At 43.1% G+C, this 18,909-nt stretch overlaps 1 protein-coding gene across 3 annotated transcripts in view; it reads left to right on the top strand.

Moving 5' to 3' along the window:
• Positions 1-18,909, top strand: part of LOC121277892 (cullin-9) — a 301,897-nt gene that overhangs the window by 247,864 nt on the left and 35,124 nt on the right. For all 3 annotated transcript variants that reach the window (XM_041187673.1, XM_041187674.1, XM_041187672.1), the window contains exons 30-31: positions 1,749-2,127; positions 3,912-4,052. In XM_041187673.1, the coding sequence (XP_041043607.1) occupies positions 1,749-2,127; positions 3,912-4,052 (520 nt within the window). The remainder of the gene's footprint in view (positions 1-1,748; positions 2,128-3,911; positions 4,053-18,909) is intronic.

Genomic DNA, 18,909 nt, shown 5'->3' with positions numbered 1-18,909 from the left:
TTTTAAATTCTGTCCAACATTCTGCCCTACCGCTAATCTTTGTAGTATTGTACCCTTTCAATTTGCTACTATTGTTAACTTCCTTAATTAGCCACGGATGGTGTATCCTTCTCCTAGAGACTTCCTTTCTTACTGGAATGTATGTTTACTGACTGTTATCAAATATTGCTTTATATGTCTGCCAGTGCCTCTCTACCCTTTAATGTAATCTCCCAGTTCACTTTAGCCAGCTCTGTCTTCATATCCTTAAATCTTCTCTGCACCCTTCCAAGGACCCTCACATCCTTCCTAAAGTTAGGGACTAGAACTGCATGCATTAATTTGTTTGTGGCCTAACCAATGCTTTATAAAGTTACAGCATAACTTGCCTGCTTTTGTACTGAATATTCTTATTTATGAAGCCCAAGATCCCATATGCTTTGCCAACCACTCTCACACTGTATTCTGCTACTGTATTCAAAGGTACCTCTGTCCTTGCGCACTCTTTAACGCTGTGCCATTTAGCCTACATTACCTCAAATTCCATCTGCTACTTGTCTACCCATTCTGCTAGGCTATCCATATCCTATTGCAGCCGATTGATATCATCCTCACTGTTTGCCATACCTCCAAGTTTGGTATTATTGGCAAATTTTGAAATTTTACTCTCCATTCCAATATCCAAGTCATTTATATACATCAAAGAAAGCAGCTCTCACCCTTAGGGATGACTTTTCTCCAGTCTGAAATCATTTTCCACAGCTTGTTGTTTTCTGTCCTTGACCCTATTTTTATCCAAACTGACATTAACCTTCCTATTCCATGAGCCGCAATTTTGTTAACCAGTCTTTTACGTGGTACTTTGTCAAATGCTTTCTTAAAATCCACATTGACAACGTCCACTGCATTCGTCACTAAAACATTTAGATTAGCCTTTTACACATCTGTGTTGGCTTTCCTTAATAAACCAAACTTCTCCAAGTGCCTGTTAATTTTTTCCTTGATTACTTTTTTCTAAAAGCTGACAAACCACTGATATTAAACTGACTGGCTGATCGTTACCAGGAACATTCTTCCACCCTTTCTTCATTAGGGGTGAATTGTATCAAATTTATTAAGTACCTGCCTTTGACATTTTTAGGTTTACTTGTAATGTCAGTATTTTGTTATTTTTTTCCACAGTGAAAATGGACACCAAGACTTCATTTAAAAATTGTCCTTTTATTAAACAGAAAATACTGGAAATATTCAGGTCAGGCAGCATTTGTGGAGAGAGAAAAACAGTTAACATTTCAGGTCAATGAAAGGTCATAAAATTGTCCTTAAATCAGCAGTTTTCCTTAAAAACCACAAAGAACAAATAATTGAAATTTGCATTTATGGAGCACCTTTCAAGGCTTCAGCATCTGCCTGTGTGCTTCTCAGCCAATCAATTTAAAAAATATCGTCACTGTTTTATGTGCATGACAAGATCCTGCAAACAGCAGTGTGGCATGCAAGCAGTTAAGCAGTTTTACTGATGGTGGTTGAGGAATGGATGTTGGCCAGCCCTCTGGAAGAACTCTCCGCTGCTTTTACAAGCAGCTGCGTAGGCAGACAGGGCCCAAGCTGAACGTTTCATCGAACAACAGCACCTCAGGCTTTTAAATCCAGCGTTAGACATCTGTTCTGGTTAAGGTCTTGGAATGTGTGGCTAATGGTTTGGAATCTGCACTGATGACTCGGTGCTCAAGGGGTTAAATTGTTTTTTTTTTTTGGTTTGTCCTAAGCTTTGACGGCGGTTTTGAGGCTGGGTCACAGAGTTCAGAAGAAGGAGTGCTGGAGACGGTGCTCATGTCGATGGGGCGAACCATGAGCCAAGAGGAGGTGCAGCAACTGATGAGCCAGACTGTCCTTCAGGTAGCAGACACGCTCAGCATTTCCACTGATGTGTCGCAACACTTGCTTATGCACAGCAAGTGGAACATTGACTTGTTGGTACAGCGATATGCTGAAGATCGTGAAGTCCTCTTGTTGGTGGCGGGACTTCAGGTCCGGAATCCGCAAACACTCAGCAGCCCCATCACCCAGTGTCCCGTTTGTCTAAACCTGCTTAGTAATGAAAGTGAAGCTGCTCCCACTCTTTGCTGCATGCACTACTGCTGTAAGGTGAGTCCAGTTACACTCCATTGCAGGATGTTGTGTTCAGCATTTCAGGATTTGTACCTTAGTGTCAAAAAGTCAGGTGAAAACCCAATATCTGCAATAACGCAATACACCACCTAGGTTGAAGGGCAGATAAGGTTGTGGTCAGGTGATGGTGCATTGGCTTTACAAGCCTGTATATTGTAGAAGAGGAGGAAGACTGAGGGAGGTACCGGGCCCCACAGCGAGAAGAGACGGAAGAGAGAGAAAAGTGTGGGAGCAATGAGATTTTGCTCGGCAAGGAGACTTCAGCTCTTGTTGCTATGTTAGACACTTACCTGGAGGATTGAGAGTTTGAATCCTAACTTCACCAGAATTCAGATTTGCTGCTTTGTTGGATGTATGGAATGCTGTTTAGAAACAAGATTGTCCATCTGGCTGAAAGTAGAAGCTATGTGAATGGCCCTGTGCAGAAGTACACACTCAACAGCTGATTATAGATTCAAAAGTTTGAGGGTACTTTGGTTTCAAAGCTAATGTGGGGACAAGGAGGAGTGGGTGGAACTCCTGTGCTGTAATCTATTGATATGCAGCATGTTCCTTAGACAATTAGAACCACTTTGTCACATTAGCAATGTAGATTAATAGATAATTAGTTTTTCTCATTTGAACACCAATTTTGTCTTGTTCCCTCCTTCCGTTCACAATGAGTCACACTTGGTTATAGCTCTACAACTACATCATGGTACCACACACACATTCTTCACCTGTGACTTAAAATGGTGTGCAGCTGTAAGGTATCCATGGGGAATGGGGTTGCTGAATAGTGACCAAGAGCACAAACCCTGGCTTCCCCCCGTCACCACCTTTTCCAGGATTGCAAAAACCAATTGTAATATTTGAGTGCTGGTTGAGATTAATTAATTTGACTTGAAATTGAGATCTTGATGTTTAGAGGGTGACTCTGTAAAGCCCAGTGTCCCAGAAAGGGGGAGGATGTTTGTGCTCCTAAAATTTAGCAGTTGTCCACAACATGACCCTTTAGCTCATCTGAACCAGGAAATTGTTCCACAAGTAGTGTAAGATCACACTACAGTAAAAACTGTTGCTGTTCTTCCACTAATTATGACAGGAGCTGGGCATGTGAAAGATTAAATAAAAACAGAAAATGCTGGAAAAGCTCTGTGTCAGGGAGCACCTGTGGAGAGAAAAGCAGAGTTAACGTTTCAGCTTTGTGACCTTTCATCAAAACACCTTTGTATGTGATTGATGATCTCTGCTTAATAAGAAACTAAGCTCTAAACCTGATTTCACTCAACCAGAAGATCAACAATACTGAGGTCACGAGATCAGTTCAAATGAAGATGCCATTTGGCCTGTCTGATTCCAGAATGCTAACCCTTCCCATTACAGCATCCAGCTGTCAGTTAAAAATATCCAGTGCCCTGGCCTCAACACCTTGGCAATATATCCCAGCCAGACAGATCTGCTTTCTGGTGTCTGTCCTAAGTTTGACAGTCAAGTTTGAAGCTGCCCTGGTCTGTGGTTGATCCAAGAGTATTGTATAAACCTGGCTTTCTGTCTTTTAATTATTTCATTTACTTCTATAAAGATTGCTTCTTAGCTGCCTCTTGGAGTCTGAAGAACTATACAGTACTTTATCCAGTTAATTTTCACAGTTCTTCTGACATGAAAAGATCAGCGTTGCTTTCCTCTGGATGGCTGCAGGACCTGAATAGAACAGAACGATGATTCTGATCTAAGATACTGGTTGTATTTTAATTTGGTCTTGATCTTTGTGTCCTCAGTCCTGCTGGAAAGAGTATTTAATGACGAGAATTGAGCAGAACCTGGTGCAGAATTGTACGTGTCCAATTTCTGACTGCCCTGCACAGCCAACCAATGAGTTTATCTCCTCTATTATAAGTGACAGTGAGATTGCAGCCAAGGTAAGACATGATGCATAATGAACTATATATAATTAATAAAACTTTGCTGAATAATAGAACTGAACTCTGTTCCATGCTGAATCCATGCTTTCTTCTTGGTAAGATGAAAGGCCTAGATTTTGTGTTTTTTTTATTCATTGGATGTAGGTGTCGCTGGCAATATTGCCCATCCTGAATTGCCCTTGTTCAGAGGGCATTTAAGAGTCAACCACATTGCTGTGGGTCTGGAGTCACATAGGCCAGACCAGATAATGACAACAATGGTTTCATGGTCATCATTATATTTTTAATTCTAGATAATCATTGAATTCAAATTCCACCATCTGCTGTGACGGGATTCAGACCCAGGTCCCCAGACCATTACCCTGGGTCTCTGCTAGTCCAGTGAGAATACCACTACACCACTACCTCCCCTGTGTATTCAGAGAAGAAGGTGTGTAAGAGGATTTCAGGCCTCCATCTGGCTTTCCTCTGGATGGCTGCAGGACCTGAATAGAACAGAACGATGATTCTGATCTAAGATACTGGTTGTATTTTAATTTGGTCTTGATCTTTGTGTCCTCAGTCCTGCTGGAAAGAGTATTTAATGACGAGAATTGAGCAGAACCTGGTGCAGAATTGTATGTGTCCAATATTACGAAATGTTTTGGGTCTCTGCAGATACAGACTCCTGAGAATTCAAATTTAGTTCTGGATTAATGAGCAGCAACATGAGAAATGTGACAACTTGGTTTTCTGCAATATATAGCAGTGTTTTCCTTTGAGTGGGTAATACAGTTGTGTGAAAGCTAAATTGTTGGCGATGAAATTGATGACGCTGTGGTGAATCCTGGGAACATGACACTATTCGTGGTCAATCCCGATAGCGCTGACTCTCTGTGGTGAATCCCAGGAGCGATGTCTCTATTCTGAATCCTGCAAGCGTTGTCTCTGTTTGTGGTGAATCTGGGGAGCGGAGATTCTCTTTGTGGTGAATTCTGGGAGCGGAGACTTTTTGTTCTGAATCCCAGGAGCGGTGACTCTCTTTGTTCTGAATCCCGGGAGCAGCGACTCTCTTTGTTCTGAATCCCAGGAGCAGTGACTCACTTTGTTCTGAATCCTGGGAGTGGTGACTCTGTTTGTTCTGAATCCCAGGAGCGGTGACTCTGTTTGTAGTGAATCCTGGGAGCGGTGTTTCTGTTTGTTCTGAACCCCAGGAACGGTGACGCTGTTTGTGGTGAATCCTGGGAGTGGTGTCTCTGTTTGTGGTGAATCCTGGGAGTGATGTCTTTGTTTGTGGTGAATCCTGGGAGCAGTGTCTCTGTTTGTTCTGAATCCCGGGAGCAGTGACTCTGTTTGTTCTGAATCCTGGGAGCAGTGTCTCTGTTCTGAATCCCTGAAGTGGTGACTCTGCTTGTTCCGTATCCCGGAAGCTGTGACTCTGTTCTGAATCCAAGGAGCGGTGACTCTGTGTCTCCAATTCAATTAAATCTCCCATGCACACATCCACCACGAACCTATCTTTACAATAAATCACTATTATGAAAATTATTATATTTTAATGACACCCCCCACCTTACTGTAAAATGAACCATCAGAACTTAAAAGGACGGCTTCATTTTCTTAAACCGCCTTACATTACCTCCTATACTTAACTATATACTCACACTTTTACATTACCAGATGCATGCATTAACAGAACAATATATATGCAATCCTTGGTATCAACAAAAATCATTCCAGTCCAGTGTCCAGGTTTTTATAAGTCCAGTTTTGCCTTTTGCAACTCTTGACAGTGCATCTGCAATTACCTTTTCTCATCCAGCCACATATATAATATGTGGATTAAATTGTTGCAATAATAAACTCCATCTGAATAGCCTTGTACTTTTGTCTTGAAATTTGTCCAGAAACTTTAAAGCATTGTGGTCTGTATAAACAATTGTTTCTGATGAATTGTTTGCAATGTAAATCTCAAAATACTGCAATGCTAACACCAGACCCAGAGTCTCCTTTTCGAACATTGAATATCTTCTGTATTGTACACTCAGTTTCTGTCAAAAATTTCCTATCAGTTTTTCAATTCCAGTCTCCTCATCTTGTAACAATATGGCCCCAGTGCCTATATCGCTTGCATCAATGACCAACTTAAATTGCTTGGCGTTGCTTGGTACTGCCAAAATTGGTGTCGTAGTCAATACAGTTTTCAAGCTGTCAAATGCCTTCAGACATTCCTGTGTCAAATGAAACTTCTTGTTCTTTTTCAATAGTTCAGTCAATGGAGCAACCACTTCTGCCAAGATTTGGTACAAATTTCCGCAAAAACCCACTCATGCTCAGAAATCTCAAAACTTCCCATTCTTTTTTGTTGTAGGCACGGGGAAATCCACGATAGCCTTGACTTCACATCCCTCGGATCTACCTTACCATGTCCAATAGTATGGCCTGGATATGTAACTTGCACTTTTCAAATTCAATTTTAGCTGAGTTCATCACCAAATTAGCTCCTTGTAATGAGTTTAATAATTCTTCCAGATGTTGTAAATGTTCTTTCCACGTTTGACTGAAAACTATCAAGTCATCAATATAAACAGCACAATTGCTCATTACTGCAATTACTTTGTTTGCCGGTCTTTGAAATGTTGCAGGTGCATTTTTCACACCTAATGGCCTGACTTTAAACTGATATAGTCCATCTGGCGTCACAAAAGCCGGTATCTCCTTTGCTCTCTCCGATAACGGTACTTGCCAAGATCTCCTTAGCAAGTCAATCTTTGTGATAAATTTTGATTGTCCCACTTTCTCAAAGCAATCTTCCGACCGTGGTATAGAATATGAATCCGCTTTTGCCACCGCATTCACCTTTCGATAGTCCACACACAGTCTTTGTGTTCCATCTGGTTTCGGTACCAGTTTAGCACAGGGTCTGGGAAGAGTGTCCTGCAGTCAGTTCTTGTTGAAAATAACAAGGGTGACATCACAAGACAGCGCGAGAGAGATCAGAACCAGCGCGAGTGTGGGATGCTTCAAAAAGTGATGTCAGCACAAAGGTGAGAGCTGATTGGTGAGTAGTGGGTAAGTGTTTTTCTCCAGTTTAAAGTAGCTGAAGTTAAGGAAAGGTAAGAGTTCTATTTTTATTTAATGTACATAAATAATTTAACTTTTTTTTTACTGTATTTATCTTAAAGTAAGGGATTTTTTTCAGCTCGAGGCAGGGCAGATAAGTCCCGTGTTATGTACTGCCTGCAACATGTAGGAAGTACTAGATGCTCCTTGTGCTCTGACCAACCATATGTGCAGGAAGTGCCAACAGCTGCAGCTACTTGAGCTCCGAGTTTCGGAACTTGAGCGGCAGCTGGAGGCGCTGAGGTGCATCTGCGAGGCTGAGAGTTTCGTGAATAGCACATTTTTAGATGTGGTCACCCCACAGCTTATGGAAGTGCAGACAAAGAGGGAATGGGTGACCATCAGTCAGAAGAAAGGTGTCAGGCAGGTAGTCAAGAAATCCCAAGGGTGCATCTTGATTGAGAACAGTTTTTCTGTGTTGGAAAACGGTGAGAGTGATGGTTCCTCTGGGGAGAGCAGCCATGCTCATAGCACTGTGAGTGGCTCAGCTGCACAGGGGGGGAGGAAAAAGAGGGGAAGATCAATCGTGATAGGAGACTCAATAGTAAGGGGAACAGACAGGTGTTTCTGTGGCCTTAGACGTGACTCTAGGATGGTATGTTGCCTCCCCGGTGCCAGGGTAAAGGATGTCATTGAACAGCTAAAGGTGGAGAGCAAATGGACAGAGATTGTGGTACATATTGGTACCAACGACATAGGTAGAAAGAGGGATGAGGTCCTGCAAGCAGAATTCAGGGAGCTAGGAAGCAGATTAAAAAACAGGACCTCAAAGGTAGCAATCTCTGGATTACTTTTGGTGCCTCGCGCCAGTGAATATAGAAATAGGAGGTTTGTCCAGATGAATGCTTGGCTGGAGAGATGGTGCAGAAGGGAGGGCTTTAGATTTCTGGGACATTGGGACCGTTTCTGGGGGGCGGTGGGACCTGTACAAGGTGGACGGGTTGCACCTGAACCGGAATGGGACCGACATCCTTGGGGGGAGGTTTGCTAGTGCTGTTGGGGGGGGTTTAAAGTAACTTGGCAGGGGCATGGGATCCTGAGAGGAGGTTCAGCAGGGGGAGATGCAAAGCCAAAATTAGAAGAGAGAGCAAGGTGAGAATGGAAGGCATAGAAATTATAGGCCAGATAAGGCACATGGGAGTTTGGCAAGGTTGGATGGTATTTATTTTAATGCAAGGAGTCTGATGAATAAGGCAGATGAGTTGAGGGCACAAATTAACACATGGAAGTATGATGTCATTGCTGTCACAGAGACATGGTTGAAAGAGGGGCAGGATTCCAGAATATAGGGTCTTCAGGTGAGACAGGGAAGGAGGTAAAAGAGGAGGGGGTATTGCAATATTGATTAAGGAATCAATTACAGCAGTAAGGAGAGATGACATCTTAGAAGGCTCCTCAAATGAAGCCATATGGGTAGAACTGAAAAACAAAAAAGGAGCAATCACATTGCTAGGAGTGTACTATAGGCCCCCGAACAGTCAGAGGGAAATAGAAGAGCAAATATGTAGGTAAATTTCAGAGAAGTGTAAAAATAATAGGGTAGTAATAGTGAAGGATTTCAACTTCCCCAACATTAACTGGGTTAGTCATAGTGTGATAGATTTAGAGGGGGCGGAATTCTGAAAATACGTCCAGGAGAGCTTTTTAAGCCAGTATGTAGAAGGTCCTACAAGAGAGGTCCTAGAGTTAATTTTAGGGAATGAAGCTGGTCAAGTGGTAGAGGTCTCAGTGGGGGAGCATTTTGCAGATAGTGATCATAACTCTGTTAGATTCAAGGTTGTTATAGAAAAAGACAAGGAAGGGCCAGAAATCAGAGTTCTAAATTGGGGGAAGGCCAATTTTAATAAGATCAGATTTGATTTGGCCAGAGTGGACTGGGAACAGCTACTTTTAGGTAAATCTGCGTCAGAGCAGTGGGACTCATTCAAGAAGGAAGTAGGGAGAGTACAAGGCCAACATATTCCAGTAAAGACAAGGGTGGGACCAACAAATCCAGGGAACCCTGGATGTCGAGGGATATACAGGATTGGATAAAGAGAAAAAGGGAGGCTTATGGCAGATACTGAGATCTCAAAACAGTGGGAGCCCTAGAGGGAGTATAGAATGTGTAGGGGCGGAACTTAAAAAAGAAATGAGGAGAGCAAAGAGGGGGCATGAAAAAACATTGGCAGGTAAAATAAAGGAAAATCCAAAGTTATTTTACAAGTACATTAAGAGTAAGAGGATAACTAGGGAAAGAATAGGGCCCATTAAGGACCATAATGGTAATTTGTGTGTGGAGCCGGAAGACGTAGGTAGGGTTCTGAATGAATACTTTGTGTTGGTGTTCACAAGTGAGAGGGACGACATGGATATGGAAATCAGGCAGAAGGACTGTGATATAATTAAAGAAGTTAGCATAGAAAGGGAGGAGGTTCTAAGTGGTCTGGCAAGCTTAAAAGTAGATAAATCTCCAGGCCTGGATGAAATGTATCCCAGGCTGTTTAGTGAGGCAAAGGAGGAGATAGCAGGAGCACTGGCAATAATTTTCAATACCTCTCTGGCCACAGGAGAGGTGCTAGAGGACTGGAGGACAGCCAATGTTGTACCATTATTCAACAAGGGAGAAAGGGATAAACCAGGGCCAGTCAGTCTAACCTCAGTGGTGGGGAAACTATTCGAAGCAATTCTGAGGGACAGAATTAATCTACACTTGGAGAAGCAGGGATTAATCAAGGGCAGTCAGCATGGTTTTGTTGAGGGGAGGTCATATCTGACCAATTTGATTGAATTTTTCGAAGAGGTGACCAGGGTGTAGATGGGGGCAATGCATTTGACGTAGTCTACTTGGACTTCAGCAAGGCTTTTGATAAGGTCCTGCATGGGAGACCTCCGGGAGCCCACGGGATCCAAGGCAGTTTGGCAAATTGGATCCAGAATTGGCTGAGTTGCAGGAAGCAGAGGGTGACGGTCGAGGGGTGTTTTTGTGACTGGATGCCTGTGTCCAGTGGGGTTCCACAGGGATCAGTGTTGGGTCCTTTGCTGTTTGTGGAGTATATAAACGATTTAGACTTGAATGTAGGAGGGTTGATCAGTAAGTTCACGGATGACGTGAAAATTGGTGGGGTGATAAATAGTGAGGAGGATATAGACGAGCTGGTCAAATGGGCTGATCAGTGGCAAACGGAATTTAATCCGGATAAGTGTGAGGTGATACGCTTGGGCAGGACAAAAAAGGCACAGGAATACACGATGAAAGGTAGGACCCTGGGAAGTACCAAGGATCAGAGGGACCTTGGTATGCATGTTCACTGACCCCTTAAGTGGGACAGGTGGATAAGGTGGTTAAGAAGACATATGAGATACTTGCCTTTATTAGCCGAGGCATAGAATATTAGAGCAGGGAGGTTATGCTGGAACTATATAAAACATTGGTTAGACCACAGCTAGAGTATTGCATGCAGTTCTGGAATCTGCATTATAGGAAGGATGTGATTGCACTGGAGAGAGTGCAGAGGAGATTTACCAGGATGTTGTCTAGGCTGGAGAGTTTTAGTTACGAGGAGAGATTGGATAGACTGGGGTTATTTTCCTTGGAGCAGAGGAGATTGAGGGGGGATATGATTGAGGTGTATAAAATTATGAGGGGCATAGATAGGGTAGACAGGAAGGAACTTTTCCTCTTGGTGGAGGGATCAATAACCAGAGGACATATTTTAAAGTAAGGGGCAGGAGGTTTTGAGGGGATGAGAGAAAGAATTTTTTCACCCAGAGGGTGATGGGAATCTGGAACCCTTTGGCTGAAAGGATGGTAGAGGCAGAAACCCTCATAACATTTAAGAAGTATTTGGATGTGCACTTGCAATGCCATGGTATACAAGGCTATGGGCCTAGTGCTGGAAAATGGAATTAGAATAGTTAGGTACTTGTTTGACCGGCGCAGACTTAATGGGCCAAAGAGTCTTTTTCTATACTGTAGACCTCTATGACTCTATGAAAGTACAATAGGTGAACTCCGGTTACTGCAACTAGGCTCAATGCTGCATGAGGCATGAATTCAATTTCTTTCTGTACTTGTGATAATGTTGCCGGATTGTTGCCTTATTGAGATGAAACTTCTACACACATCATGTATGGCTAAATTTGTCCTCCCCAGCTTATTCCTACAAATAGTTTTATGTGACTGCAATAGCTTCTCCAAACCACTTTAACACTTGTCTGGAAGGTAACTCAAAATTACATTTAAATTTTCAAGTATCTCAAGTACCCCCTCATTATCCAATTTGATTAGAGCAAAATCAATTTCAGAATCCTTCATTTCTAGCTTTCTCATTATCTACCACCACTAACACCTCCCTTTGGTCCTCTTCACTGTCAAAGTACTTTTTAAGCATATTTACATGACACACCCTCTGCTTCTTTCTTCTTTCTAGAGTTTTTATTAAATAATTTACGTCAATCAGCTTCTTTTCAATCTTGTAAGGTCCACTGGAGAGGCAGTGGTATAGTGGTATTATAACTAGATGGGTTTGAATCCCACCATGGCAGATGGTGAAATTTGAATTCAATAAAAATCTGGAATTAAAAGTCTGATGATGATCATGAAACCATTGTCAGTTGTCATAAAAACCCACCTTGCTCCTTTAGGGAAGGAAATCTGCCACCCTTACCTGGTCTGGCCTACATGTGACTCCAGACCCACATCAATGTGGTTGACTCTTCAATGCCCTCTGGGGATGGGCAATAAATGCTGGCCTAGCCAGCAATGCCCACATCCCATGAATGAATTTTAAAAAATGCTAAACCTTGGTTAACACACAGAAGATAGAGAGTTGGCATTGATGGGTCTTTTTCAGGTTGGAAAGACGTAACTAGTGGAGTGCCACAAGGATCAGTCCCAGGGCCTCAATTATGTACTATATATGACTTGGAGGAGGCGGCAGAGTGTAATGTATCCAAATTTGCTGACAATACAAAAATAGGTGGGAAGGCATATTGTGATGAGGACAGAGGGAATCTGCAAGGGGATATAGATGGGTTAAGTGAGTGGGCAAAAACTTGGCAGATGAAGTTTAATGTAGGAAAGTATGAGGTCATGTACTTTGGTAGGAAGAATCAAAAAGCAGACTATTATTTCAATGGAGAGACATTCCAAGAAAATGCAGCACAGAGGGATCTGGGTGTTCTTGTGCATGAAACACAAAAAGTTAACATTCGGGTGCAGCAGGTAATTAAGAAGGCAAATAAAATTTAGGGCTGTGTTGCGTGGTGGTTGGAATTTAAAAATACGGAGGTCTTGTTGCAACTATACAGACTGTTGGTGAGGCTGTACCTGGAGTACTGTGTACAGTTCAGGTCCCCGTATTTAAGAAAGAGGCAGTTCGAAAGAGATTCACTAGGCTGATTCCTGGGATGAAAGGGTTGACTTATCAAGAATGGCCAAACAGGTTAGGTCTTTATTCATTAGAGTTTAGAAGAATGAGGGGTGATCTTATTGAAACGTACAAGATTCTGAGGGGACTTGCCAGGGTAGATATTGAGAAGATGTTTCCACTAGTGGGGGAATCTCAAACTAGGGGACATAGTTACGGAATAAGAGGACACTCATTTAAAACTGAGATGCGAAGAAATTTCTTCTCTCAGAGGGTTGTGGAGGCTAGATCACTGAAAGTATTTAAAGAGGAGGTAGATAGATTTTTGAAGTATTGGGGAGTTGAGGGGTATGAGGAGCTGGCACGAAAGAGGAGATGAGACCTGGGGCAGGTCAGCCATGATCTTATTAAATGGCGGAGCAGGCTCGAGGGGCTGAATGCCCTACTCCTCCTATTACTTCTGGTGCCTTTAATGAGTCACCCAATACTGGTAACAGAACTAGCACTTTTTCCTCAGCAACAAAACTACGAACTATAGTTTTCCTGCCTGCCTTCACTTTCGTCACTTGCTGTGATATCTTTACATGTTCCCTAACTAACTCACATGCTCTGTCCAATCTTTCTGTGAAGTTTGATGCCTAATCCAGGAGAGTAGTTTCTGAATTTTGACCCATCAATTTCTCTTGAATCAATTTCAGTGGTCCCCTTACCTCATGATCATAAACTAGTTTGAAAGGACGAAAACAAGTCGATGCATTAGGAGCATCCCTATTAGCAAATAATAAGAACAGAATTCCCCTATACCAATCCTGTGGATAGTCCTGACTATATGCCCTCATCATAGATTTGAAAGTTTATTGCCATCTTTCTAAAGCCCCTTGTGATTCAGGATGATAAGCTGTTAAATTGTTTTATCCCCAAACTGTTCATTACTTTCTTAAGTAGTTATGACATGAAGTTTGAACCCTGATCTGATTGTATTTCTTTAGGTAAACCATATCTTGAAAAAATTTTAGCCAACTCTTCCACCATTCTCTTTGTTGTAATATTTCTCAAAGGTATCGCTTCAGGAAACCTTGTAGACACATCCATTATTGTCAGTAAGTACTGATCTCCACTTTCAGTCTGGGGGGTGTCCTACACAATGAATCATGGCCCTAGTAAAAGGTTCTTCAAATGCTGGAATTGGAATTAAAGGTGTTGGCTTAATCACTGCTTGGGTTTCCCTATCACCTGGCATGTGTGACATGTTCTACATAATTTGACTACATCTCTATGAAATCCAGGGCAATAAAAATATTTTTGTATTTTTTCCTGTATCTTTCCAATTCCTAAATGGAATTTCTTGAGCTATTCTCAGGATCTCATTTCTATATCCAAATGGTATAACAATCTGATGGTCTTCCCTCCAGCTCTCATTAGCTGAAACATGGTAAGGCCGCCATTTCTCCCATTAAAACATTTCCCTTAAAGTAATAACATTCTGGAATACATTCTGCCTCTGTTTCTGAATAAGCTGTTTGATATAACTGTCTTGTTTGTATATCCTTTTTTTGTAATTCTACTAGCTGCCATGAGCTAAATACGTCAGCTGCATTATACTCCATTATTTCTTTCTGAACAATCTTATCAAAAACAGCTAATTGGACTTCCACACATTCTCCCTGCCTTTTAACTTGCTGCTCTTCCTGTTTCAACCAGTGAGCCTGTAATCTTGTTATCTCACAATCTGGAAACAATCCAGGATGTTCTCTCTGCAGCACTTCTGTGGAAAACACCTCTACTGACTGCTCAACTACCATAGGCATCACCCACATCTGTGATTCAGCTTTATCATTACCTAAGATAAATTGAACACCTGCAATGGGCAATTTTTCCACTATTCCAACAATCACCTCACCTATTTTCCACTTATTCTTTAAATTTACCTTCCACAAGGCAATAGGTTTAGCATCTCCATGAACCCCACTTATTATCACCTGTTCCTGCAATACCTACTCTGAACAACAAATATCACTATCCCACAACATTAAGGGTCTGTCTCTTACAATTTTAACATCTTTACCTACTCCACCCTGTACACATGGAAAGACTTTCCCTTCACAAAATCTTTAAACATTGCTGGAACCTGCTCCTCAGAATTCCCTTGGGTAAATTGTGAACACATTCCCACTTCTTTACCTATCACTGATTCTTCCTGTTTTACCTGTACACAAACCACTGATTTTTCCTGTGCTTGAACCTCACAACCCCTATACTTTTACTTTGAGCTTTTCTGCACCCCAATAATCCCAACAGATTTTCCCTGTGTTTTCCAACACACTTACTTTGTGTGCCCAACTTTATTACAATTAAAACACCTCAATTTTTGAGTGTCACTTCTACCCTCAACACCGTCCTTTTTATTCTGAGAAACTGCTTCCTGGGAATTTGCACCTATTCCTGACTACCAACCTTCTTTTCACCTTCCCGCTTTCTCTCCTTCAAGGATTTAAAAGGGTGACGAGAAAAGGTTTAGATCTATGAACTAACTCATAATCATCAGCTATCTTTGTTGCTTGTCTTACCGTTTTAACCCTCTGTTCCTCCACATGAGTTCTCACTACGGAAGGATTGAATCTTTAAATTCTTCCAAAAGAATTACTTCTCTGAGAGCTGCATATGTTGTCTCTATCTTTAATGCCAGTATCCACCGGCCAAAATTACTTCGTTTTACTCTCTCAAACTTAATATAAGTTTGCCCAGGCTGTTTTCTCATATTCCTAAGTTTCTGTCTGTATGCCTCAAGAACCAAATCATGTGCATCCAAAACAAGCTTTTTTACCACACCATAGTTCACCACATTTCTTCTCACACCAACTCCTGAATTCAAAGTGCCTCTTGTACCTTAAGATTCACCAATTCCAAACCAATCAAGGAACTTCAGACATATCCCGCAAAGAGCCCCCAATTTTGTTAAGGCACAGCAGATGGTAAATGCCGAGCTGCTCAAACCCCAGAGGAAAACTTGAAGCAACTGTTTTGCAATTTGTATTTTATTCTGAGATGCATGCCTTGAATTCAATAGTAATAAGTCCACTGAGACTTAGAGGTTTTTTACAAAACTAAATTAAACATGTATTAATGAAAGATTTTAAGTACAAACATAGGTCTACAAATTACTACTATAATAACTCCTAAATCCTTGAATTAATTTGGCTCCCAGTTATACCTCCATAAAGGCAACAGTAAATCAAAAGAGATTTCAACAGACCCAGGCAAAGCAAGTAATACCCTGGACAGTGATATTCAAATTGAATTTTCTTAGCTTCAGTTCCTGTAGGCAGCAACTTGATGCACAGAGTCTGGAGGCTTTTCACACTTGTGTTATATCATAGAATGCCTTCTCCCTTACAAATAACCTCATCTCCTTTATACATTTTCCCCCTCTTTAATATAAGTTCCATTGTTCTGATATTTCTTTGCAGCTTTACTTTTCTCATATAAATCTTTCATAATTCTCATTATTACTAACCCTTGGGAAAAACAAACACATTTGGCTTAGCTTCTTTTAGCTAGGTGTAATATCCTACCATCTCTTTGAAATTCAGGCCACTCTAATTTACCAAAAAATGCAAATTATCCACACACCTTACATTCTAATACTTCAACAATGTTTATCTATTTAGCATTTAAACCTAGCTTCCGTTTTGATCATGCAAAATCTCCACACCAGCTGTATCCAATTCAATCCCGGGAGCGGTGTCTCTGTTTGTTCTGAATCCCGGGAGCAGTGACACTGTTTGTTCTGAATCCTGGGAGTGGTGTCTCTGTTTGTTCTGAATCCCGGGAGCAGTGACACTGTTTGTTCTGAATCCTGGGAGTGGTGTCTCTGTTTGTTCTAAATCCCGGGAGCGGTGTCTCTGTTTGTTCTGAATCCCGGGAGCGGTGACTCTGTTTGTTCTGAATCCTGAGAGCAGTGTTTTTGTTGTTCTGAATCCTGGGAGCGGTGACTCTGTTTGTTCTGAATCCCGGGAGCAGTGACACTGTTTGTTCTGAATCCTGGGAGTGGTGTCTCTGTTTGTTCTGAATCCCGGGAGCAGTGACACTGTTTGTTCTGAATCCTGGGAGTGGTGTCTCTGTTTGTTCTGAATCCTGGGAGCGGTGACTCTGTTTGTTCTGAATCCCGGGAGCGGTGTCTCTGTTTGTTCTGAATCCCGGGAGCGGTGTCTCTGTTTGTTCTGAATCCTGGGAGCGGTGACTCTGTTTGTTCTGAATCCTGGGAGTGGTGACTCTGTTTGTTCTGAATCCTGGGAGTGGTGTCTCTGTTTGTTCTGAATCCCGGGAGCAGTGACACTGTTTGTTCTGAATCCCGGGAGTGGTGTCTCTGTTCTGAATCCCGGGAGTGGTGTCTCTGTTCTGAATCCCGGGAGCAGTGTCTCTGTTTGTTCTGAATCCCGGGAGCAGTGTCTCTGTTTGTTCTGAATCCCGGGAGCAGTGTCTCTTTGTTCTGAATCCCGGGAGTGGTGTCTCTGTTCTGAATCTCGGGAGCAGTGTTTTTGTTTGTTCTGAATCCCGGGAGCGGTGTCTCTGTTTGTTCTGAATCCCGGGAGCGGTGTCTCTGTTTGTTCTGAATCCCGGGAGCGGTGACTCTGTTTGTTCTGAATCCCGGGTGTGGTGTCTCTGTTTGTTCTGAATCCCGGGAGCGGTGTCTCTGTTTGTTCTGAATCCCGGGAGCGGTGTCTCTGTTTGTTCTGAATCCCGGGAGTGGTGTCTCTGTTCTGAATCCCGGGAGCGGTGTCTCTATTTGTTCTGAATCCCGGGAGCGGTGACTCTGTTTGTTCTGAATCCCGGGTGCGGTGACTCTGTTTGTTCTGAATCCCAGGAGCGGTGACTCTGTTTGTTCTGAATCCCGGGTGTGGTGTCTCTGTTTGTTCTGAATCCCGGGAGCGGTGTCTCTGTTTGTTCTGAATCCCGGGAGCGGTGTCTCTGTTTGTTCTGAATCCCGGGAGTGGTGTCTCTGTTCTGAATCCCGGGAGCGGTGTCTCTATTTGTTCTGAATCCCGGGAGCGGTGACTCTGTTTGTTCTGAATCCCGGGTGCGGTGACTCTGTTTGTTCTGAATCCCGGGAGCAGTGTTTTTGTTTGTTCTGAATCCCGGGAGCGGTGTCTCTGTCCTGAATCCCGGGAACTTTGTCTCTGTTTGTTCTGGATCCCAGTAGTGCTGATTCTGTTTGTTCTGAAACCCGGGAGTTTGTAGTGTACTCCAGGAGCAGAGTGTCTGTGGTGAATCCCGGGAGTGGTGTCTCTATTTGTTCTGAATCCCGGGAGCAGTGACTCTGTTCTGAATCCCGGAACATTGTCTCTGTTTGTTCTGGATCCCGGTAGTGCTGATTCTGTTTGTTCTGAAACCCGGGAGTTTGTAGTGAACTCCAGGAGCAGAGTCTCTGTGGTGAATCCCGGGAGTGGTGACTCTGTCCTAAATCCTGGGAGCGGTGACTCTGTTTGTTCTGAATCTCGGGACTGGGGACTTCGTTCTAAATCCCGGGAGTGGTGTCTTTGTTTGTGGTGAATCACGGGAACGGTGTCTCTGTTTGTTCTCGGAATCCCGGGAGTGGTCTTCCCGTTGTCCTGAATCCTGGAACCGGTGATTCTGATCTAAATCCCGGGAGCGGTGTCTCTGTTTGTTCTGAATCCTGGGAACGGTGGCTCTGTTTGTTCTGAATCCCGGGAGTGGTCTTCCCGTTGTCCTGAATCCTGGAACCGGTGACTCTGTTTGGTCTAAATCCTGGGAGTGGTGTCTCTGTTTGTTCTGAATCCCGGGAACGGTGTCTCTGTTTGCTCACTGAATCCTGGGAGCGGTGACTCTGTTCTGAATCCCAGGAGCAGTGTCTCTGTTTGTGGTGAATCCCGGGAGCGGTGACTCTGTTTATCCTGAATCCTGGGAGCGGTGACTCTGTTTGTTCTGAATCCCGGGAACGGTGTCTCTGTTTGCTCACTGAATCCTGGGAGCGGTGACTCTGTTCTGAATCCCAGGAGCAGTGTCTCTGTTTGTGGTGAATCCCGGGAGCGGTGACTCTGTTTGTTCTGAATCCTGGGAACGGTGGCTCTGTTTGTTCTGAATCCCGGGAGTGGTCTTCCCGTTGTCCTGAATCCTGGAACCGGTGACTCTGTTTGGTCTAAATCCTGGGAGTGGTGACTCTGTTTGTTCTGAATCCCGGGAACGGTGTCTCTGTTTGCTCACTGAATCCTGGGAGCGGTGACTCTGTTCTGAATCCCAGGAGCAGTGTCTCTGTTTGTGGTGAATCCCGGGAGCGGTGACTCTGTTTATCCTGAATCCTGGGAGCGGTGACTCTGTTTGTTCTGAATCCCGGGAACGGTGTCTCTGTTTGCTCACTGAATCCTGGGAGCGGTGACTCTGTT

The sequence above is a fragment of the Carcharodon carcharias genome, chromosome 5, assembly GCF_017639515.1.
Source record: "Carcharodon carcharias isolate sCarCar2 chromosome 5, sCarCar2.pri, whole genome shotgun sequence".
NCBI lineage: Eukaryota > Metazoa > Chordata > Chondrichthyes > Lamniformes > Lamnidae > Carcharodon > Carcharodon carcharias.
This window is presented reverse-complemented; position numbering and strand designations above follow the sequence as displayed.